The sequence below is a fragment of the Pituophis catenifer genome, unplaced genomic scaffold (assembly GCF_029215685.1).
Source record: "Pituophis catenifer annectens isolate HBS135680 unplaced genomic scaffold, rPitCat1.0.hap2 SCAF_6, whole genome shotgun sequence".
Classification (NCBI taxonomy): Eukaryota; Metazoa; Chordata; class Lepidosauria; order Squamata; family Colubridae; genus Pituophis; species Pituophis catenifer.
Genome location: NW_027256886.1, coordinates 55,804,629 through 55,823,512, shown reverse-complemented (window position 1 = coordinate 55,823,512; position 18,884 = coordinate 55,804,629). Strand labels below are relative to the sequence as shown.

Genomic DNA, 18,884 nt, shown 5'->3' with positions numbered 1-18,884 from the left:
GTTGGATTAGGATAGAGGGGGTGCAAGTTTCAATCCATGTGTCAGCCAAATAAGTTTATTAGATGACTTGTATCAGTCTCTCTTTTAACCTAATCTATTTTACAGAACTATCTGGGGACATAGGCTCTTGAAAGAAACTTGTAATATACGTCAGTAGTGTCTCCTGTTTTCAGGATCACTTCACACTTTTTAAAATAATAGATATCAAGGGTTAGAAAAACACATTCCAGTGACAACAGAGTTAAGATGAATCAATAAATGATATCCATGGACCTTAATACTGGCAAAAGTAAGTATAAAATGACCCAGAAATTAGTTCAAAAATAAGTACATACATAAATATGATGGATTAACTTTTGCGGAATTTGAATTATTTGGATGATTCAATGAAAGATGAATGTGGAATAGCTTCTGTTGGGAGAAAAACATAAGCAGAGAGTAATTCCTGTTTTTCCATGGTGAAATGCTTGCTGCATATGCATAATGTTATCTGAACTGTACAGTGTTTAGGACATTGGGACCAAATCTTCCATTTGGTATTATTATAAAATTAATTTTAAAATGATAATAGCATAATCCCAAATGTCTGTTCTAAGTACTTTGAGATCAGTAAGAAAAGTCTTAGAAAAGCAGATGGGACTGAGGTCTCATAAGCCTGTTGATGGAAACTATGTCAATTTTATTTTTTCAATTTATCCTTAGTAATAATCCAAGATAAAGATCTGTTCCCTTCTCAGTCATGTTTTGTCATTGGATCCACTCAATGCCCCATGCCTTTAATTTTCTTCTTCAGAGTAAAGTAGTTTTAAATATGCAAAGGATGCCAAAGTAGTCCATCTATAAAATCAAGCACTATAACAAATTCTAATTCTTTGTCTTATCTGGATCTTTTGATCGCTTCTTCCTTGTTCAACGGGATTAGAAATTTCCTCTGAAGAATTGCTATTATGATTATATTTATCAAATTTCAAACGACATCACTTAGAGTGGCATTTGTGGGATACAGTTAAATCAAAAGGCTGTTCATACCACAGCTGTTGGTTGGTCTCCGCAAGCAGTTGCTTTGTTTACTAGATTAATAGAATAAATCTGAATAAAGAGAATAAACCTGATATAAAGCAGGATGCCTGTGAAAGTATGAACATTGAGGGCCCCACCCACATACCAGTGTCACTGCCCAAATCATGGCACTTTGCCTTAATGTTCATACATATATTACAAAAGTTAACTGTGGTGAAAAAATCTTTCAATATACAACTGCACATACAATCTAAAACCCTGACTCTGCAAATTCTAACTTGTAGACCACAAGCATTTAATTTTCTGACAGCAGATGCTTAAATGTATTGGGTGAAAAAGGAAAACTAGTTGCCGGGAACTCCCTCCCTTTTCCTCTAATGTCTTCATTCAATGTATGGGCATTATAAAGGGGAAAAAAAGTAAGCAGGACCGGTTTTTAAGCCACATGTTTCTTCCAGTGATAATTAATATCATATGTGCAGATCAGTTCCGTACAATCTTGTCATCTTCTAATTACACAGACTCTTCTATTTATAGCATTTTTCCTGAATCGAAGCACGGTGAGTTTCTCCAGGGTGTTCCCTGAATTAGATTATGGGATGTGTGCTGTGCTCACAAGGCTCCCTCCTGTCCTCCTCCTGTTCGTGGAATTTCAATATAGCTTGGAAAGTTGGGTTTTGCAGTCTTCTCTCTATCCCTTTTTCTGGCTTGAGTGTATCAGTTCAGATTAAACAGCAGGTGCCAGAAGGCAGAAAAGACAAAGAGAGAGAAGTAACCCATTGAGAGAATGTTTCTGGAACCCAGACCTTTGGCATTGCAATTATTTGAGTAGCAGCAGTAAACGCTCACTCCAAGAGCTTGTGAACTTCCCCTCCGGGCTCGGTCACAGAATGACCTATATGAACAGGACTTCATAATACCACCTAGAACAGATTCAGAGATAAATCCAAGATATTATACCGTCTATGCTTATCTGCTCCTTTATCTTATTAGCCTGAATTAGAACATCTTGGCTCATCGAAGTACTTATCTGAGGGATGGACAGTTCCAGGAAGAAATAACTTTAAGAACATTTTGCCCTTCTCTTGCATTTTGTTTGATTTACATCAAACACAGATGCATCTGTACAAAACTACAAACCTTTTATTATTTAGAAAAAAGGTAGAACCTTCCATGCTATAGGACATGTACCACTGGGCTACTTATAAGCAGAAATCCCTTCTTACTAACTGAAATTAACCACTTATTTATTATTCATAAATTTTAGCATCAGACAACTCATTTTTTTTTATTATAGAATTATTTTTTGTAAAAAGAGGAAACGGTGAATGTTCTATCCACAGGCAGCCATACATCTAATGACTGTTCAAAAGGTATATCTGGAATTTGTCAACAATGCTAATGATAAAATATGAATGCTGTCCAGTTTTTATATTACGTTCAAAATTTGATTTGCTTTCTTGCTCTTGAGCCAACAACAGCCATACTGACAAATTCTTCTGCCGTTTGACATGCTTTGAATTTAACCAAGGTTAATCTTCAGATGGTTGTCATTATAGAACACTTACTTGATTGCCCTCTGATGATTGCACAAGCATCGGCATGTCCTGGGCATTGCTCAGAGCCTTGTTGGTTACACTCCTCATTACTTGCACCTGCACACGTATAGCACTGCAGCCCTTCACCTGATATTATTATTATATACATAAAAAAGAATTGCTTTATTTGCAGTGAAAACAAATCAGCTTTGATTCTATCTACCAGGAGGCAGTTTTAACTACAATAAAAACATCCGATAACAAATAATGTAAGTGGTTTCAATTATTTTACAGAAGGCGGTTATGGTTTCCACTTGATGGAAGATCAGCCTCTCTATAAATATTTTAAAACTGGATATATTTCCAACATTAACTCTCAATAAATAAATAAAAACTTCCATGTTCTTGAAAATTCAAAATGGCATCATGCAATTCTTTGTAAAGTTCAATCTAGAAAAAAAAGCACAAAACACTAAACCCTAATCATGTAAATATCAAGATTTCAACAGGATAACTGAACTTCTTTTCTCTTTTATGTCTGTAGTTATGAATTCTGAGGAAGGAATTTAGACACTCAGCCACTACAGACCTTAAGTAACAAAGTCTTGGTTCCATATTTCATTTACAAGTTTGTGTGCGCACACAGGTGTACAACTGTAATTAAGAAACAGGAGTTTGCTCCAAAAAGAAATGTTAATTTATGTTTAAAATAATTGAAGCAATCCAGCTAGACTTCTCTTGAATCTCAAAGACGGAAAAGAAAACACCAGGAGAAAGTAATTGGTCATTAACTATTTTAAGCTACCTTACAAAAGCATTATTATTATTTGTAAATCTGGAATGTTTAGATCCTGAATTATGCTAAGTGAGAGAAGAAACATGGAGCAAAATTACTTACTTTCTATGGTGAAAAGAAAGATGAGAAGGACGAAGCTATTGAATGGCTTCATCATGGAGAGCCAACAAAAGTATTGTTAGACAAAACAACTGATTGTCATTTACGCTCTAATGCTTATTCAGCATAGTTAATCCTCTCTAGAGGATCATGTAGGGGCTAAATGGTGCAGGGTATACTGTAATCTGTTTTTTTTCTGGCTATTCTTCAAGTCAGATGTACTGTATTCCTTCATATCTCTAGCATTCTCAGGAAATACTTTTTATCAACTATCTAAAAGGGAACATCTCATCTGTCCAAACACCCATGTTTCACTCACCATTTCCTAAAAACAATGGAGTACTAATTGGCATTTTATGGGACTATATCCATAAATGTTTTCAGATAACAATTCTTAGTTTGTTGAGCTATTCAGTACGTAACTGGATTCTAATAGATCAGCCAATATATGAGAAGTCAGAAACATTCCTGTTCATTTTCTACTAAATGTAAAGCTATTGTGACAAAATCAGCTATCGAATTCATCATCCGTTTTACTGCCTTATTGTAGACTGAGCATTAAGCTCACATATACTCCCCTCTAGTAAGAATGAACACTCCAGTTGTAAACCATGTATCCAAAATCAAATTATGGGAGAAGTTGTAAGATGCATCAATCAATCATAGGCTTCTTCAGTTAATTCAAGCCAAACGTTAATAGAAACTTTCAAGGTCAGTTGCATTGTGCAAAAGTTGCTCTTGAAGCCAGTTAAAGCTCAGGAGGAGATGAAACAAGGATTTTTGCCCCCCCCCCGCCCCACTTTTCAATGTTTGTATCAATGATGTGGTGAGATGTCTAAACAACCCAAATTTCCATTCCCCTAAACTAGGGGATCACATCATAGTCCTATTGCTCCACACAGACAAAACTGTAGTTCTTTTCAAGACACTAATTGGCCTTAAATGAGATCTGAGAATTTTGGTCCAATATTGCAACAATAATAATCTGGCAATAAGCTATCATAAAGCCAAGATTATGACTTTTGCCAAAAAGTTGAAGCTCTGGTTATGGGGCATAAATGGCCACAAAATAGAATGAGTGACTAGCTTTAAGTATTTAAGAGTAGTCATACATGCCTCTGGCTTGAGGGAAACCTACTATGAATATGCCCCTGCTATTGGTCAAAGATCCACCAATGCCATTCTTAATTTTTTTTCCAGTCCAAGAGAGAACATTATGTTCTAGCGGTATTTAAGTTCTTTCAGCTAAGCTTCCAGTCCAGGTCCTTTATGGATTCTGGTCCCCACCCCACCCCCCACCAGCCTTGTGTTTCACCTCTCTGGAGATGGTATGGTCCAAATTCTTCAGAGAAGCTCTCCAGATCCCACGCTGTATCTCAAATGCACATCTACGATTGGAAACAAGTCTGAACAAAGTTGAGTCAAGACTGTGCCTAGCTTCTATAAACCTTTGGTAAAGCTCAACAAGGCTTAGAACCAGGGGTGAAATCCAGCAGGTTCTGACAGGTTCTGGAGAATTGGTAGCGGAAATTTTGAGTAGTTCGGAGAACCGGCAAATATCACCTCTGGCTGGCCCCAGAGTGAGGTGGGAATGGAAATTTTGCAATATCCTTCCCCCAGGTCTGGGGAAGGAATGGAGATTTTGCAGTATCCTTCCCCTGCCACGCCCACCAAGCCACGTCCACAGAACTGGTAGTAAAAAAATTTGGATTTCACCACTGCTTAGCACCATTAATTCTTCAGGACAATTTGCAATCCACATGGATCAAGGCTGTTGAATCTAATCTTTTAAATCTAGGCTGCTCTCCCTCCTCAAGAACTGAGGAGGCAGTCTAGCCTACATTTTTAAAAGATTAGGTGGAATATAATGAGATATGATCAAGTGAAACAAATCCTGAAGCAAAGGATAAAGGATAAAGAGAGACAAGTGGATCTAGGAGAGACCTCAGCTTTCATGTAACCAGGTACATTGTCACTGCTGCCAGCTACCTCACACACCTAGAAGCACCCAGCTGTCGGAAAGCTTTCTATCTTGCCCAATGCCCTGCTCTCCTCTCTGCAGTATTGATTAAAAAGTGCCTTTGGGTGAAAAACTCTGCCTCTGTGATTCCAGAGAGGTGGAAATTACAGAACATGTTCTATTTCACTGCTCCTTTTATGGGGACACGTGAATCAGATTCATCTTACCTCTGATTAGAGGTCCTGGTTGCTCAGATTCAGTTTATGCCCAGATGCTGCTCATAGCTGAAGTATCCCTTGCTTTAATGCCTATAACTAGGTTTTGTGCAGGAATATAGAAGAGGAGTTGAATCTTGATGGGCCAATCTCCTGCAGTGCATTCTTTGTAACTATAATTCATTCAAATTTTAGATATTACTTTGTTGGTACTAATAGTTTTATACATTATTGTCTTGCTGTAATTTTAGAAGCTATCATGTTTAATATAATGTTAGTGTTTACAGTATAATTTAATATAGGCTGTATCCTGGACTTCATATAGATATTAGTTAGATTGTTTTACAAATGTATTTTAATTCTGTCTTAAGCTTTTTGTTCTTTTTTTTTTCTTATCTGAACTGGTCTATAATCGCAGTAAATTAAACTGAAATTGAAACACATGAAAATTAAGCATTTAATGAGGAAAAGTGCTCCTTGAACATTCATTTGTCACAGTACAAAGTTGGCAAGTAAGGAATTAGGAATTTTGATATCAAACATTCCCTGAAAGGCACAATTTATGATGGTTAGTATAAGCTGTATAAAGAAGTGGCAAAAACTGAAGCTTTCTACATCCGTGTGGTCACTTTAAATTATATGATAAAGATACATGAGAATTACTTTTAATATAGTTCCCCATTTTTGTGACTTACTCCAGGATCATTTTCACTCTATTGCTGATTGTTTTTGTAGCAAAAGCTTTGTGATACTGAAAGCAATGTACTTCTATGACTAATTTTTAAAACTACTGATGCAAATCTTTTTTAGTGACACAGTACTTGGAAAAAGCACCATTTATATAAATTTCTACACAGAATTTCTGGGACAAGCTAACACATCCCAAATAATCAAAGTAGTACGAGTAGGTTGAACCTCCAGTTCTCTACTATATTAAAAACTGGCCTATTATTTTACAATTATGAATGTGATGAATAAATACCAGTAAAGGTGCTTTCATCCAATACCGCTTTTATTCATTTACTTGGATTTTACATTTTATATTTTAAAAAGTGCTAAAACAGTGTTTCTGACACTGTTTCTGTAAATTTCAATTCTGTTGTTTTCTAGAATTTTAGCATCAAAATACGGTAGGTCTGAAGTTTATCATTACAAATGATAGATTTTAGAGTAGGATTGAATTTATCATTACACTGAGTAACCTTGTTGCTGGGTGGATTTTTAAAAAGCATTAATGTATTTCAATTTACCAGGATTTAGTTCCAAAACAACTGTGGGCAATTCAAAATATAGTAAACAACAAAAACACAATATGAAAAAAATAATAACTTTAAAAAAGCACAGGATCTTTTACAGTCAAATATTTCTAATAACTTGTATCTGCCCTAGCATCATTTATACAAGCATTCAGAAGAAAAGTCATATATTTTATACTAGTAGATTTTTTAAATATATAACTTATCATCTTCTCTTGGGAATTTTGTATACAGTATAACTGATCTCTATAGCACCCTGGCTGTATTGGTGTTCTGAGAAATAATGTTTTTCAAACCAATGAAATAACAGAATAATGTATAAAAAACTAATGCTACTGAATATCAGATTGATTTTCAACATACCATTTAATAAAATGAAACCCATTTTCAAACTGGAAGGGAAAAAATATTTGTGGTAAGTATCACAGAGGCATGTACCTTAATTTTTCAAGTTTCCATTTTATTTTACAAATCAGAAAATGCAGATCAAATTTACACTCCTTAAGGCAAGAGTCCCCATGCATGTAATACACATTTATATTAAATCCAAAAAAGACATCCAACATGGGAACTCATGTACAAAGGGAAGGCTAGGATGAGCAACTGTAATTTATTAAAGAACTCGACAAATCTCCCTGATACAGGAACTTTTGAGATCAACTTGCTATGAATTATACAAAGGAAAGAATTGCAGACAATAGCAAGGATTTCTGATAGTCTTTGTACTGCATACAATCAAATCAACATTATTAAGAAAAAATACAGTAGTGCATACAAAAAGTGAAAATAGAATCCGTTCACATCTCTGCCTGGATATCACTGTGCCAATGGTCATATTGCACTCAAGATTGTAATTTAGGGTTTTGGTTAAAAGTTAGCTTTTCCCCATTTTGGCAATCAGTTCATCACAAATCTTCGTCAACTCTTCTATTTCTTTATTCTAAAAGAAACACACATACACAGGAAGAAAGAATAAATATATTTCGGTTAAAAGCTGTACTGCGCTCGGTGTCAATTATGAAAATAACATTTGTTGTACATGCTGGAGAAAGAGCAATTCAGTTCTGCTTATACCAATCATCTTTGCTTAAGCACATCACTGTGGGACCTTTCAGGAAAGCTTTCATTTTATATTCTCTTATGCCTAAATCATTTCTTAGATTCAAATCATTGTAAAAGGATAAACCATTGCCTCCCAGGAGCCAGATTTCTGCTATCAATAGGCTAAGCCAGTGTTTTTTAACCTCAGCAACTTTAAGGGACTTCAACTCCCAGAATTCTCCCAGAATCTATATACTACTGAAGCGCTCTTGTCTGTTTCACTGTTTGTAATCTTCAATTGGGCACAGTGGTGGATCATAGAGCAACCATTTTTGAATCAACATACCTCCAATGGGACAACTTTTTAATGCATCCAAAATTTGGGACCCGTGACTCCTGTAGGGTTGAAATTTGGCAAAACTGTGGCTGCTTCAGTGCTCTCGCACTGTTGCACTGTAATGGAGAGCTATGATTGTCATTTCCAACACTCCCTGTCAATTTTCTACAAGGAAAGTCAGTGAGGACATTGCTCCTGTTTCCACTGCTCTTTTGGTCATTCTGTTTAGATCAGGAAATTATCTTTCAAAAGATAACCCAATGGGTCATGGGTTGTCTAGCGACATCTTAAAGTCGTTGAGGCTGAGAAACGTTGCAATAAGCCACAGTCACCCATTCATGAATTAAGGCTGGAGTGAGTACTTTAACTTGTTTCATAAAAAGCAGATAAATGGTATGATGGTGCAGTGCTTTAGTTTTGATCTCCAACAGGCCTTTGCACTGGGATGGAAGGCAAACATGCTGCCTGTCTACAGTGCTTTGAAACCTCTGCGCTAATTAGGGGAAAAGATCCAGCTGCTTTAAAGCACTGCACAGAGATGTTCCATTAGCACTTCATCCCATTTAAATGTTTTTGGATTTCAAGCATGAAATGCTGTACAGCCCTAACGAACAGTAAAATAAGATACTAAGTTTACCCGATCCTTGAACTGCCTAAACACACAGTGAAATCTAACCTCCTCTCTCTGATATTACTACATCACTTCCATAGACAAATTGCCACCACCCATAGACAACTTGGCCCAGGGCTACCCTGGGTGCCCAACAAATTTAATAAATAAATAGATAATACGGAACTGTTGAGGCAGAGCCCCCACTAAATGCTAACAAGGATAGCATTTGACAGGAAAAAGATAGACGGTTTTACATTTTTCAAGTAAATTGCTGCATCTGCTTAGGAAGCAGCTGCCAAACACAGAACTTCTTCTATAAGCAGCTTTGTACAGTTCAGAGCTAGTCACCTTTTGTTCCAGTGTTCTTTCCAATGCATCCACTTTTAATTGCTCTTTACGAAGGCTGGCTTGGTAAGCTGCTTGTTCTTGCTGAGCCTTTCCCCGAACTTGTGCAATTTCAGCATTGGCTCTGCAGAAACACAGGTATATTGAGTGCCAAGGAATCTCTCTCCCCCTCTCTCTCTTATGCATTCATGTCAAGGGTTGATTCCTGGCAACTGGCCAGACATGTTCCTGAAGTTTTCTTGGCAAGATTGTATATACATTTATAAAAAGCATATATTATTATAACTTGTGAAACACAGGCACAATTCTTTACGAAATCCAGTACCATATTGGTATACCAGCTTTCCACATTTACATTATACTATATTATGTAAGGTTTGATACTTGGGGCTTAATTGAACCTTTCCTGAATGTTTTAAAAAGTTGGGGGGGGGGTTGGCTATAAAAATGAAGAGGAACCTTAAAGAGTGACAGAATACATTTTATAAAAGTCAGATCAAAATTATATATAAGTACTGACAAGAATCAGATGGAAAAAGGAAACTCCAGAATTAGTTTACAACAGACTTCAGAACAGAAGTTGAAATTCAGGACTCCCCCCACAAGCCCTAATAAAATACCTGTCCAGTTTTTCCTCTGCATGAACCTTGAGGGCTTGATATCTCTGCTCTTCTTTTTTAACTCGTGATAAATATTCTTGTGCGCATTTCTTTAACACTTCTTCATTCTTTAATGGGAAACATAAAAATAGCTTAGCAGCAGACTATAAGGGATTCACAGTAAGTTGTAGGCTTTCGACCGTGCTCTACAATTGTAGGTAGCAGATCATTTTCTTGAAAGCAAACATAAAAGTAGTAGATTTGCTTAAAACAAAGGAGAGAGAAATACAGGATATAAATGCTAAGCAGCCATCTCTATATGAATTCTAGAGTGGCATATGCATGGCATATGAAGCTCAAGCCGTCTCAGAATCCATTTTCTGCAATGCCCAGTGTCTACAGAAAATGGTTGCCTTGGATTTTTGGCAAAGTACACAGTTGCTTTTAAAACACAGTGAATAAACTGAAAATCAATTAAGGGAAATTTAGTTCAAGTTATATTTTTTGTATGAAACAGAGAATAATGAATAATCTTGACCCCATCACAGTTATGATAACAATGTACCTTCGGTGTCCCCATTGTGCTAGGCTCTGCATCTCCAGATTAGAACTGCAGAGCCATCTCTGTGTTCACAGATATACTGAACAACAGTGTGACTTCACTGAATCCAAAGGCCTACCATAAACTGTTTATACATATTCTTGCAATATGTATAAACAGGTGTAAAAGGTTTCTTTGGCTGTTTTCTCCTTTTACTGGAGCTAGGTGGCAGCACTTTCAGGCTGATGCATCTCAGTTATTAGATTAAGGATGGTTGCTATATAAAGACCGAACAAATGGGTTATGAATGTTCTGTCAGAAGAAGTACTGAGGATGGAAAGGAAGTTTGTGAACTGTCACATGCAAGAATAATTTTTATCCCCAAATCCCTGACTGCAAGGACCTGATCTTCAGCCAAAAGCCTGCTGGTGAATGTGGAAATCAGGAACAGCCCCCACCCCCAATGAATACAAAAATGTACCCACACACAATTCCAGACCTATACATGCACCTTAGTGAATGTGGGTGTTTTGATAGAAGCATTATTCACTGTGCCCTACCTTCCTAAATCCTTCAAGAACTTCTTTCATTTTTTCATATCTTCTGAAAAGATCTGCTAGAGATTTTTCCACAGAGTTCAGGTCAGCCAACGCTTGCTCTTTTTCCATAATAAGTTGCTGGACAGTGTGATGGGACATGGATTTTTCTCTCTGCTCATCTTCTATAGGAAACAACGATTAAAAGGCTCAAAAACAACAAATAGTTTTAAAAACTTAAAATTAAATTAAAGCATGAAAATGAGATTATGCAAAGTAGAACGAGGGGCATGTTTGCTTGATAAATCTGTTAAGCATTTAAAACCTTTTTTTATTATGGGAATAAATATTTTATCACATCACCTAAAACATTTCAGTAGGGCAATGGAACTGACATCTTGTTCTTTACAAGTAAGTAATCAGAAGCAAATATTTAACAAGGAAAAGTTCCTTTATGGGAATCACATTGCTATAAATATACAGCATAGATTCAGCAAGAATAAAAAGTGTGAATCGATGAAAAATAATTTCTTTCTGCTGACTCAAAACTTCCTACTAGTCTGGGAAAAAACTAGAATCATTTCAACTGAAAACTTTTAATATATGAAACCATATATTTCACTTTATGAAATGGCACCTCAACCCTAAAATCAAACCATTCCTTAAATAAAAGAGAAGACAAATCTATACAAGTATTTATAATAACTTCAAAAGAATCCTGCCAGATGAAACCCTTCATATTAGACATATCTGAATCTGGAAATTATTATAAGCTTGATTCTGCATTAATTTATTTGATCCTTACCTTTAAGCACATATGTGTCTATAGCCCTTAGCAATCTTGTAAAAGTGATTCTATAATTTAGCTATGAGTCCTGCAAATTTCCCCTCTGCTTTTCCTGAATTTCCCACTACTCAATTTCACTGAATGCTATCTGAGAAGTTCCCGTTCTCCATTTTCTCTCCAGCATGCACATATTTATGTATTTCTACAATTCTGTCACTTTTCTCCTCCCTGTTTTCTAGAATTGTAATCCAGTTTTATCCACCTGCTGTGTTTGGGGTTGCAGTTCCCCCAAACCTGAAGGTGTGCCAGATTTTTCAAACATTCCACTTTAAAAGGTCACTACTTTTTACAACATTACAGTTATTATTAAGTGTCTATTTTTCTCAGAGCTGTAGCAAATCAGAGCTTACACAGCATGTGAACACTGAACAGCTTTGATTATATATTATTTTTAGATACATGTGTATAATACTCATGCATGCATAATTGCAGTATACTATAAAGCAGTCTTAATTTTATGATGAACCAGTTATTTTTGTTCTTGCTTCTCTGAGAACAATTCTATCAATAAAAACAATAAAGGTTCAGATAGTCATTTAGTGACTGTTCGCAGTGATGAAAGTAACTTTATGACCATTTCTTGCATTTACAACCTTCACCAGTCTGTATAGCAAGGGAAAAATAAATTAAAAATTTCTTAGTGACCACTTTGTTAAATGTTCGAGTTGCCAGTCCCAATTCTGATCATTAAATGAGGGCTACCTATAGTGGCAACCTCAATTAAGAACTGTTATTCTTCGATTAGATAGATTTGTTGTTATAGAAATGGCTCGTTTATACTATTAGGTAAAAGAAAAAAGTTCAGGTTTGATGTTATCTGATTTTACTTCATCAAAGAGAGTCAGAAGTCAACACCTTTTCTTTCCTCCCCCCCCCCTTTTCCTACACTTTTCCCTTCCCTTCTCCCTCCGCTATTTTCCCACTATTTTCTTTTGTATTTTATATTATAAACTAATAATAAAAAACTAGTTACTCTTTTAATAAATTGAGTGTATTTTCAAAATTGCAGTGAGTTATTCTCATTTATTCTTAAATCTAAAGATGCCTGTAGCATGTCATTTTGCACATCTTTTGCCCCACAATAGTACAGAAATTATGGAAAGAAAAAGACGAAAGAAGGAATAAAAAACCAGATTATCTTTGAATGGCTAAGTTGTCTATTATATTGCTATAAAATTCAATGAATCAGGAAAAGTGGGAAAGAAGAAAACTTGGCTAGAAGCAGTTATACAAGTAACGCAACAAACAATTTGTCACTACCAATGTTTATAATGTAGTATGAATATATTGAGCACTTGCACATGAAATATTTGTTCTTTCAGCTATAGCATCAACAGAATGTGTCATTCCTCTAATGTATTACAGTATTCTAAGTACTGTATTGATTTGAACACAACATGCTAAACAGAATAGGGCACCATCTAGACAAGAGTAACATGTTGTAAACCTCATGCCAATGGTTGATGGGGACATAGTTCAGAGGGTTATTTTTTTTGGTCTTGTTTCTTTTTCCATTCTTTTGTGGAAGTTTAGTCAACTCCGATAACTGCAGAAGGGTTTTGATTTTTTTGCAAATTAAAAGAACTACGTATGTTGCTTTAGTACATTAGTGAAACTAAGCCTAATGCAGATACTCCTAAAACTAAACAAAATATGGAATTCTTTATAGGTCCATCCAAAGTGTTTATCTGAATGAAAATCCTACTGAATTCCATAGAAATTACTTTCAAATGAAAATAGAAATGGAATTGGAGTCACATTTCCATAGAAGTATGTTTTTAAAGCTAAATTCCCTCCCATTTTTGTTTTTTTTACATATAATAAAACATTTACATTATTGGCAGTAGAAGACTTCCAAGCTCTCTTTCAAATGTTATTCTGATATTCTGATCAGGATTCTTTGAATGAAATCCTTAGCATAGATTACGAGTTTCATTGCTATTGTATAATTTAATCACAGAAGAAAAATATTTTTCAAGCAGCTTCTTTTAACCCAGCCCTGCCTAATAATGGGTCGCAGAAAATTCCTAGCTAATACTGAAAAATTAAACTTAATTTTCACATTTAATATGCACCTTGCTGATCATTTTTCAAAGATGAATTTTCCTCTACACCATTTAGCAGATATGTTTCCTAATCCTAAAATGGAAAAGGCAATTTGGAGCAGGTTTTCATTTTGTCAGGGTATAACAGGCAGTCTTCGGATTTTTTCTACTGATTATGGGTCTTCACAGAAGTGATCTGTTTATCCAGAGCTCTAATAAAAAGCCATGGAATATGAAGAAAGAGAATGTAGGTCTAAGTGACACATCAAAGCTTGCAGAATCAAACCTATTTTGGAGTATTCAGATCATGGGCAGGAAAATAAATTCTTAATGTTATTATTTTCTCCATCAAGTGAGTCTGACATTTTGATGGTTGTTTAGCCTTTTATCCTGACCAAGTTGTGGTTACGAACTGATTTATGGGAAAAACATCAAATCCATCCATCGTCCCTCACTGCATACTTAACAATCAGCATCATCTCATCACTAAGATATTAATTATTTAAATTGTTTATTGACTGCTCCAATCAATGAACATTGAGCAACATACAACTCACTAAAACTGCAACTTGGGTTAAAACAAATTCATGATAAATCAAAAATTAAAACCCAAACATACAACATAAGCAGTTATGTGCACCAAGAAGCAAACATTCCAAATAATACCAATAAAATAGATGTTCATCCACAGAGATAGTCCTATTAGCCCTGCCAAGATTGATAAAAGAAGCCAAATCTGCATTGAGCTTCTGAAGAGACAAGGACATTCTGCTGTACAGGCTATACTATATCTGATGAGAGGTATAGCAATTGAAAAGACAGGTTTCTGTACCCTCTGTAGGTAATAGTCTCTGACTGAAGAAATATGTAAATATCCTGTTCTATTAGATCTTACTGGGCAGATAGATGACTCCCAAAAATTACTAATTTTTAATTTGTCTTATTATCAAATAGTTTTTAAAAAGTCTATGGGCAATTAATTGCCATATAATTACTAAAATCAGTATAAAGCATAGATTACATATTCACAATTTCAATTTAACTGAACATTGTGTTCCTTGCTCCTAAAACAATGAAGAGAGTCTTTTGCTTAATGACACAGCACCATCTAGGACAGGGCTGTCAAACTCCTGGCCCATGGGCCGGATGCGTCATGTGTTGGGCATGCCACCCTGCCCGGTTTAGCGAAGGGGAAAAAAGTCCTGACACATCTTGCAATGCCACCGTGGTGACATGAGTTTCACATCCCTGATCTAGGATGATGTAGTCCAGCCTTTCTTATGATAAATTTTCAAAGACATCACTTCTAATATGGGATTTAGAAGAGATCAAGTGCATCTAGTTAAAAAAGGTAACTAGCATCCAATATGGGAATCTATTTATTTCTCCTCTAATGAAATAAATCAGTTGTCCCTACTACTGAAACTTGCACATCTTATTGCAGGTAGGGCAGGAGTCCCTAGCCCCCGGTCTGCAGCCCGGTGCTGGGCCACAACTCATTTGGAACTGGGCTGCGGAACTGTTGGGCGACTGCATTCGTGCATGTGAAGCTGCATCTGATGACTGTCAACCAGAGGTGGGTTTCAGCAGGTTCTGACCAGTTCTGGAGAACTGGTAGCGGAAATTTTGAGTAGTTTGGAGAACCAGTAGTAAAAATTCTGACTGGCCCTGCCCCCATCTATCCTCTGCCTCCCAAGTCCCAGCTGATTGGTAGGAAATGGGAATTTTGCAAGTAACTTCCCCTGGAGTGGTGAGGGAATGGAGATTTTACAGTAGCCTTCCCCTGCCACGCCCACCAAGCCACGCCCAGAGAACCGGTAGTAAAAAATTTTGAAATCCACCACTGCTGCCATCAGCTCAAGGTTGACTCACCCTTCCATCCTTCCAAGGTTGATAAAATGAGGACCCAGATTGTTTGGGGCAATATGCGGACTCTGTAAACCGCTTAGAGAGGGCTGTAAAGCACTGGGAAGTAGTATATAAGTCTAAGCGCTATTGCTATTAGTGAAAGCAGCGCACGTGAAACCATCCCCTTCCCCTCCTCCCCTCCGCCATGACCTCCACCAGTCCACTGACCTGGAAAGATTGGGGGATGCTGAGGTAAGAAATTCAGTAGATAGGATCTAAAGCGGATTGCCTTGACTCTTTTTTTTAAATTGTGTATTTAGATGGCCAAAATAATATGTGAAATTGTCTGAGTGAAAAAACAGTTTCTTATTACATTTTTTATGATGCCCTACTGCCACTGTAAGTATTGTGGAAACCATTGTAATATAGCCAGTTAATAACAATATTTGTTTCTGCACCCTATTCCTGAAGTGAAATGGAACAATGTATATCACCCTAAAAAAAAGCCATTAATGCTTGCAGTATCTATTGGTCATTAACCACTATTACTGTTAGAAATAACAAGATTTATATCTACATTCTCTGTAGATATGTAGAATGAGCTTCTGTAGAGCTCATCCATCAGAAGACAGATCAAATTCATAAAAGTAAATGCCAAAATAAAATAAAATAAAATTTTGAAAAATGCAATATGCAGGTGCCAAATTTGGCAAAAGCAATACTTACCAGGCTTGCCTTTGTTTTGGATTTGCAAGCAAAGAACAAGAAGCAACAAAAATGGAAGCAAAACAGAAAAAAAGTCAAGGGATTTATTAAGAAAGCAGAAAAAACCGGGAGGCAACAATCTGTAATGCACAAAGCACAATATTCCTTTTAGTTCAGTTATGAAAAAGGAAGCAGCATAATAGTTTTAAGTGGATGAGTTTGCTTTCAGCTTTCACACAAGCATATACATGAATGAATGAATGAATGAATGAATGAATGAATGAATGAATGGCTCAAAAGGGTGGCAGCAGCTGTAGATAATGGAATTCCCTAAAAACGGAAATACTGTATATGCAATTCACCTTGACAAAATGCCATGTGCAACAAAAATGGTTCAAAAAGCACTCACATGATCTGTAGACTGAATGCAATAGGGAAGACTTTATCTGATAATTTTTTTTTTATGGAGACAAACATGCAGTAGAAGCATAAGCTAAATGAAGACTGAAGATATTAAAGGAAAGTATATGAATGCAGATGCTATCTGAAAAGTACATGCCAAGGAATTACCAGGAGCTCTACAAACTCAGTCTGCTCAAGTTTCTGCCTCCCAATTATATCTTTAGGAGCTAATCCTTTTTACATTTACATTGGAGCCATTGGTTTTTGCAAAACGTTAGGATACTTCTTTAACCCCTTTTTTTCTTAATGCTCTGGCCCAAATCAGGTTTTTCTAAAAAGGCATTAGTTTAGTTCAGATTTATAAAGTGCTCAAAGGATCTCTCCAGATATAAAAATTTCCCTTGCAGGATACCAATACACAGAGCACACTTCAGTATATTTTCTCTGCATATATCAGAAGCTCCTGCTATGTTTCTAACTAGGAAAAAGTCACACGCATAAAGATTAGTCAGAAATAACCACGTAAGTAACATTTCCATTCCTTTTCTGTTAGCTTATAAAAATACTCTTGCGCACAAGAATATCTAAAGCTTTTAAAGTGAACTTCTAGAACAGGATGGAATTAGCCTCCATCCTCTGAATTTTTCGCTAGATCTTTAAGCCACAATAGAATTAGCACTCAAGCTGTACAAACCTTGTCTGGAAAATCAAATACACATTTCCTATATCTAGGTCACAGCTAGCTTTAAGCTGATGCTGAATAGGCACTGGCCAATGATACCCAAACTTGGGGAGCTTTCTGATTCTTTCTAAAAGGCAAATCTTCACATCAATGGGAGATGGCAACTTCAGCCAATGTTGCTAAGAGCGCACTCATCTAGGGGCATCTCCATGAGCTATCCTTTTCTATTCTCAGACTCCAGGATCTGACTCAAATAATCACTCACTGAAATACAATTAGCAATTGATAATCATCTTTTTTTCCTTTTATCTATTGGGACAAGTACACAAATCTACAGACCCTTCACAATTCCCCAGTAAATTAAATCACAGAACAATCAGCCATTAGTTTAATGTCTGCACGTGCTTTATTCGTTCATGTTACATCTAAAGATGTAACCCTTCATGAGGGGGTTGATTATGTAACAGATCAGCCAGCCATTTAAGCTTCTGAACTTTTATCACCATCTAAAATGCTGTTTGAAAGGACAGTTCAATCTTCTCTAGGTGAACTTTATAAAGATTTAATCTTGGTTTGCATCTTTTCCAAACCATATAAATCTATTAGTGCACTGGAATACTTGTACTACAAATATATCATAATCTGCATAAGAGATATTATGTCTAGGTAACACACAAGCTGCAGTTCAGTAGAGATGGCTCAATTTAACATAACTGCTCTGGTGGAGAATTTGTGTAGTTTCTCCAAATATTAATTGTAAAAGAAATATTTACCATCTGCAAGAATAAAATTATCTCAAATGTTAAAATTAAAAAAAAATCAAAGTTTCTTAACCTGGGGGAATACACAGAATTGAAATGCAAAAGATAAGCAAAATTTATGCACTTGTATCTCATATTCAGCATTTCTTTCACAAAAATTATCTACATTATACACTGGAAACTGTTCACCAGAATATATTCTAGAGATATGGAATTACAGAATAAAAATAAATACTAATTTTAAATGAAAGGGTCATGTAAATATAAAGCCAGATAGTTGGACAAAATTATGTTGCCCCTAACTTTGCATGATTCTGATTTACCTTCGACTCAACCATATTATACAATCTTTAAAGATTTTATTTAAGTTTAAAATATTTTGCCACTCTTCTAAATCACATCTTCCAGGGAAATCTACCAAACAAAATTCTCAACAATACATAATACAACAGAGTAACTTTAAAATAGCAATACTAAAAAGCAGCAGCCCAAGTAATTAAAATATTTCTACATTTTACTTAGACGTGAAAAACTTTTACGAGGCTTAATACTTTATATTTATTAGGGTTGTATTGATAGTCATATCTAGTTACAAGTACTAATAATGTAATTAATTAAATTAATTAATAATTTAATTATAATACAGTGATGGTTGGCATAATAATGTGATTTGTTCTGAGAGGCCAATGATATCCAGA

The 18,884-nt window shown here is 35.8% G+C and overlaps 1 protein-coding gene across 3 annotated transcripts in view; it reads right to left on the bottom strand.

Annotated features, from left to right (window-relative positions):
• Positions 1 to 7,323: 7,323 nt before the first annotated feature.
• Positions 7,324 to 18,884, bottom strand: part of TACC2 (transforming acidic coiled-coil containing protein 2) — a 151,180-nt gene continuing 139,619 nt past the window's right edge. For all 3 annotated transcript variants that reach the window (XM_070946349.1, XM_070946350.1, XM_070946352.1), the window contains 4 exons: positions 10,921 to 11,081; positions 9,841 to 9,947; positions 9,224 to 9,344; positions 7,324 to 7,824 (listed from right to left, as the gene is read on the bottom strand). In XM_070946349.1, coding sequence (XP_070802450.1) covers positions 7,759 to 7,824; positions 9,224 to 9,344; positions 9,841 to 9,947; positions 10,921 to 11,081 — 455 coding nt within the window. In that variant the 3' untranslated portion in view covers positions 7,324 to 7,758. The remainder of the gene's footprint in view (positions 7,825 to 9,223; positions 9,345 to 9,840; positions 9,948 to 10,920; positions 11,082 to 18,884) is intronic.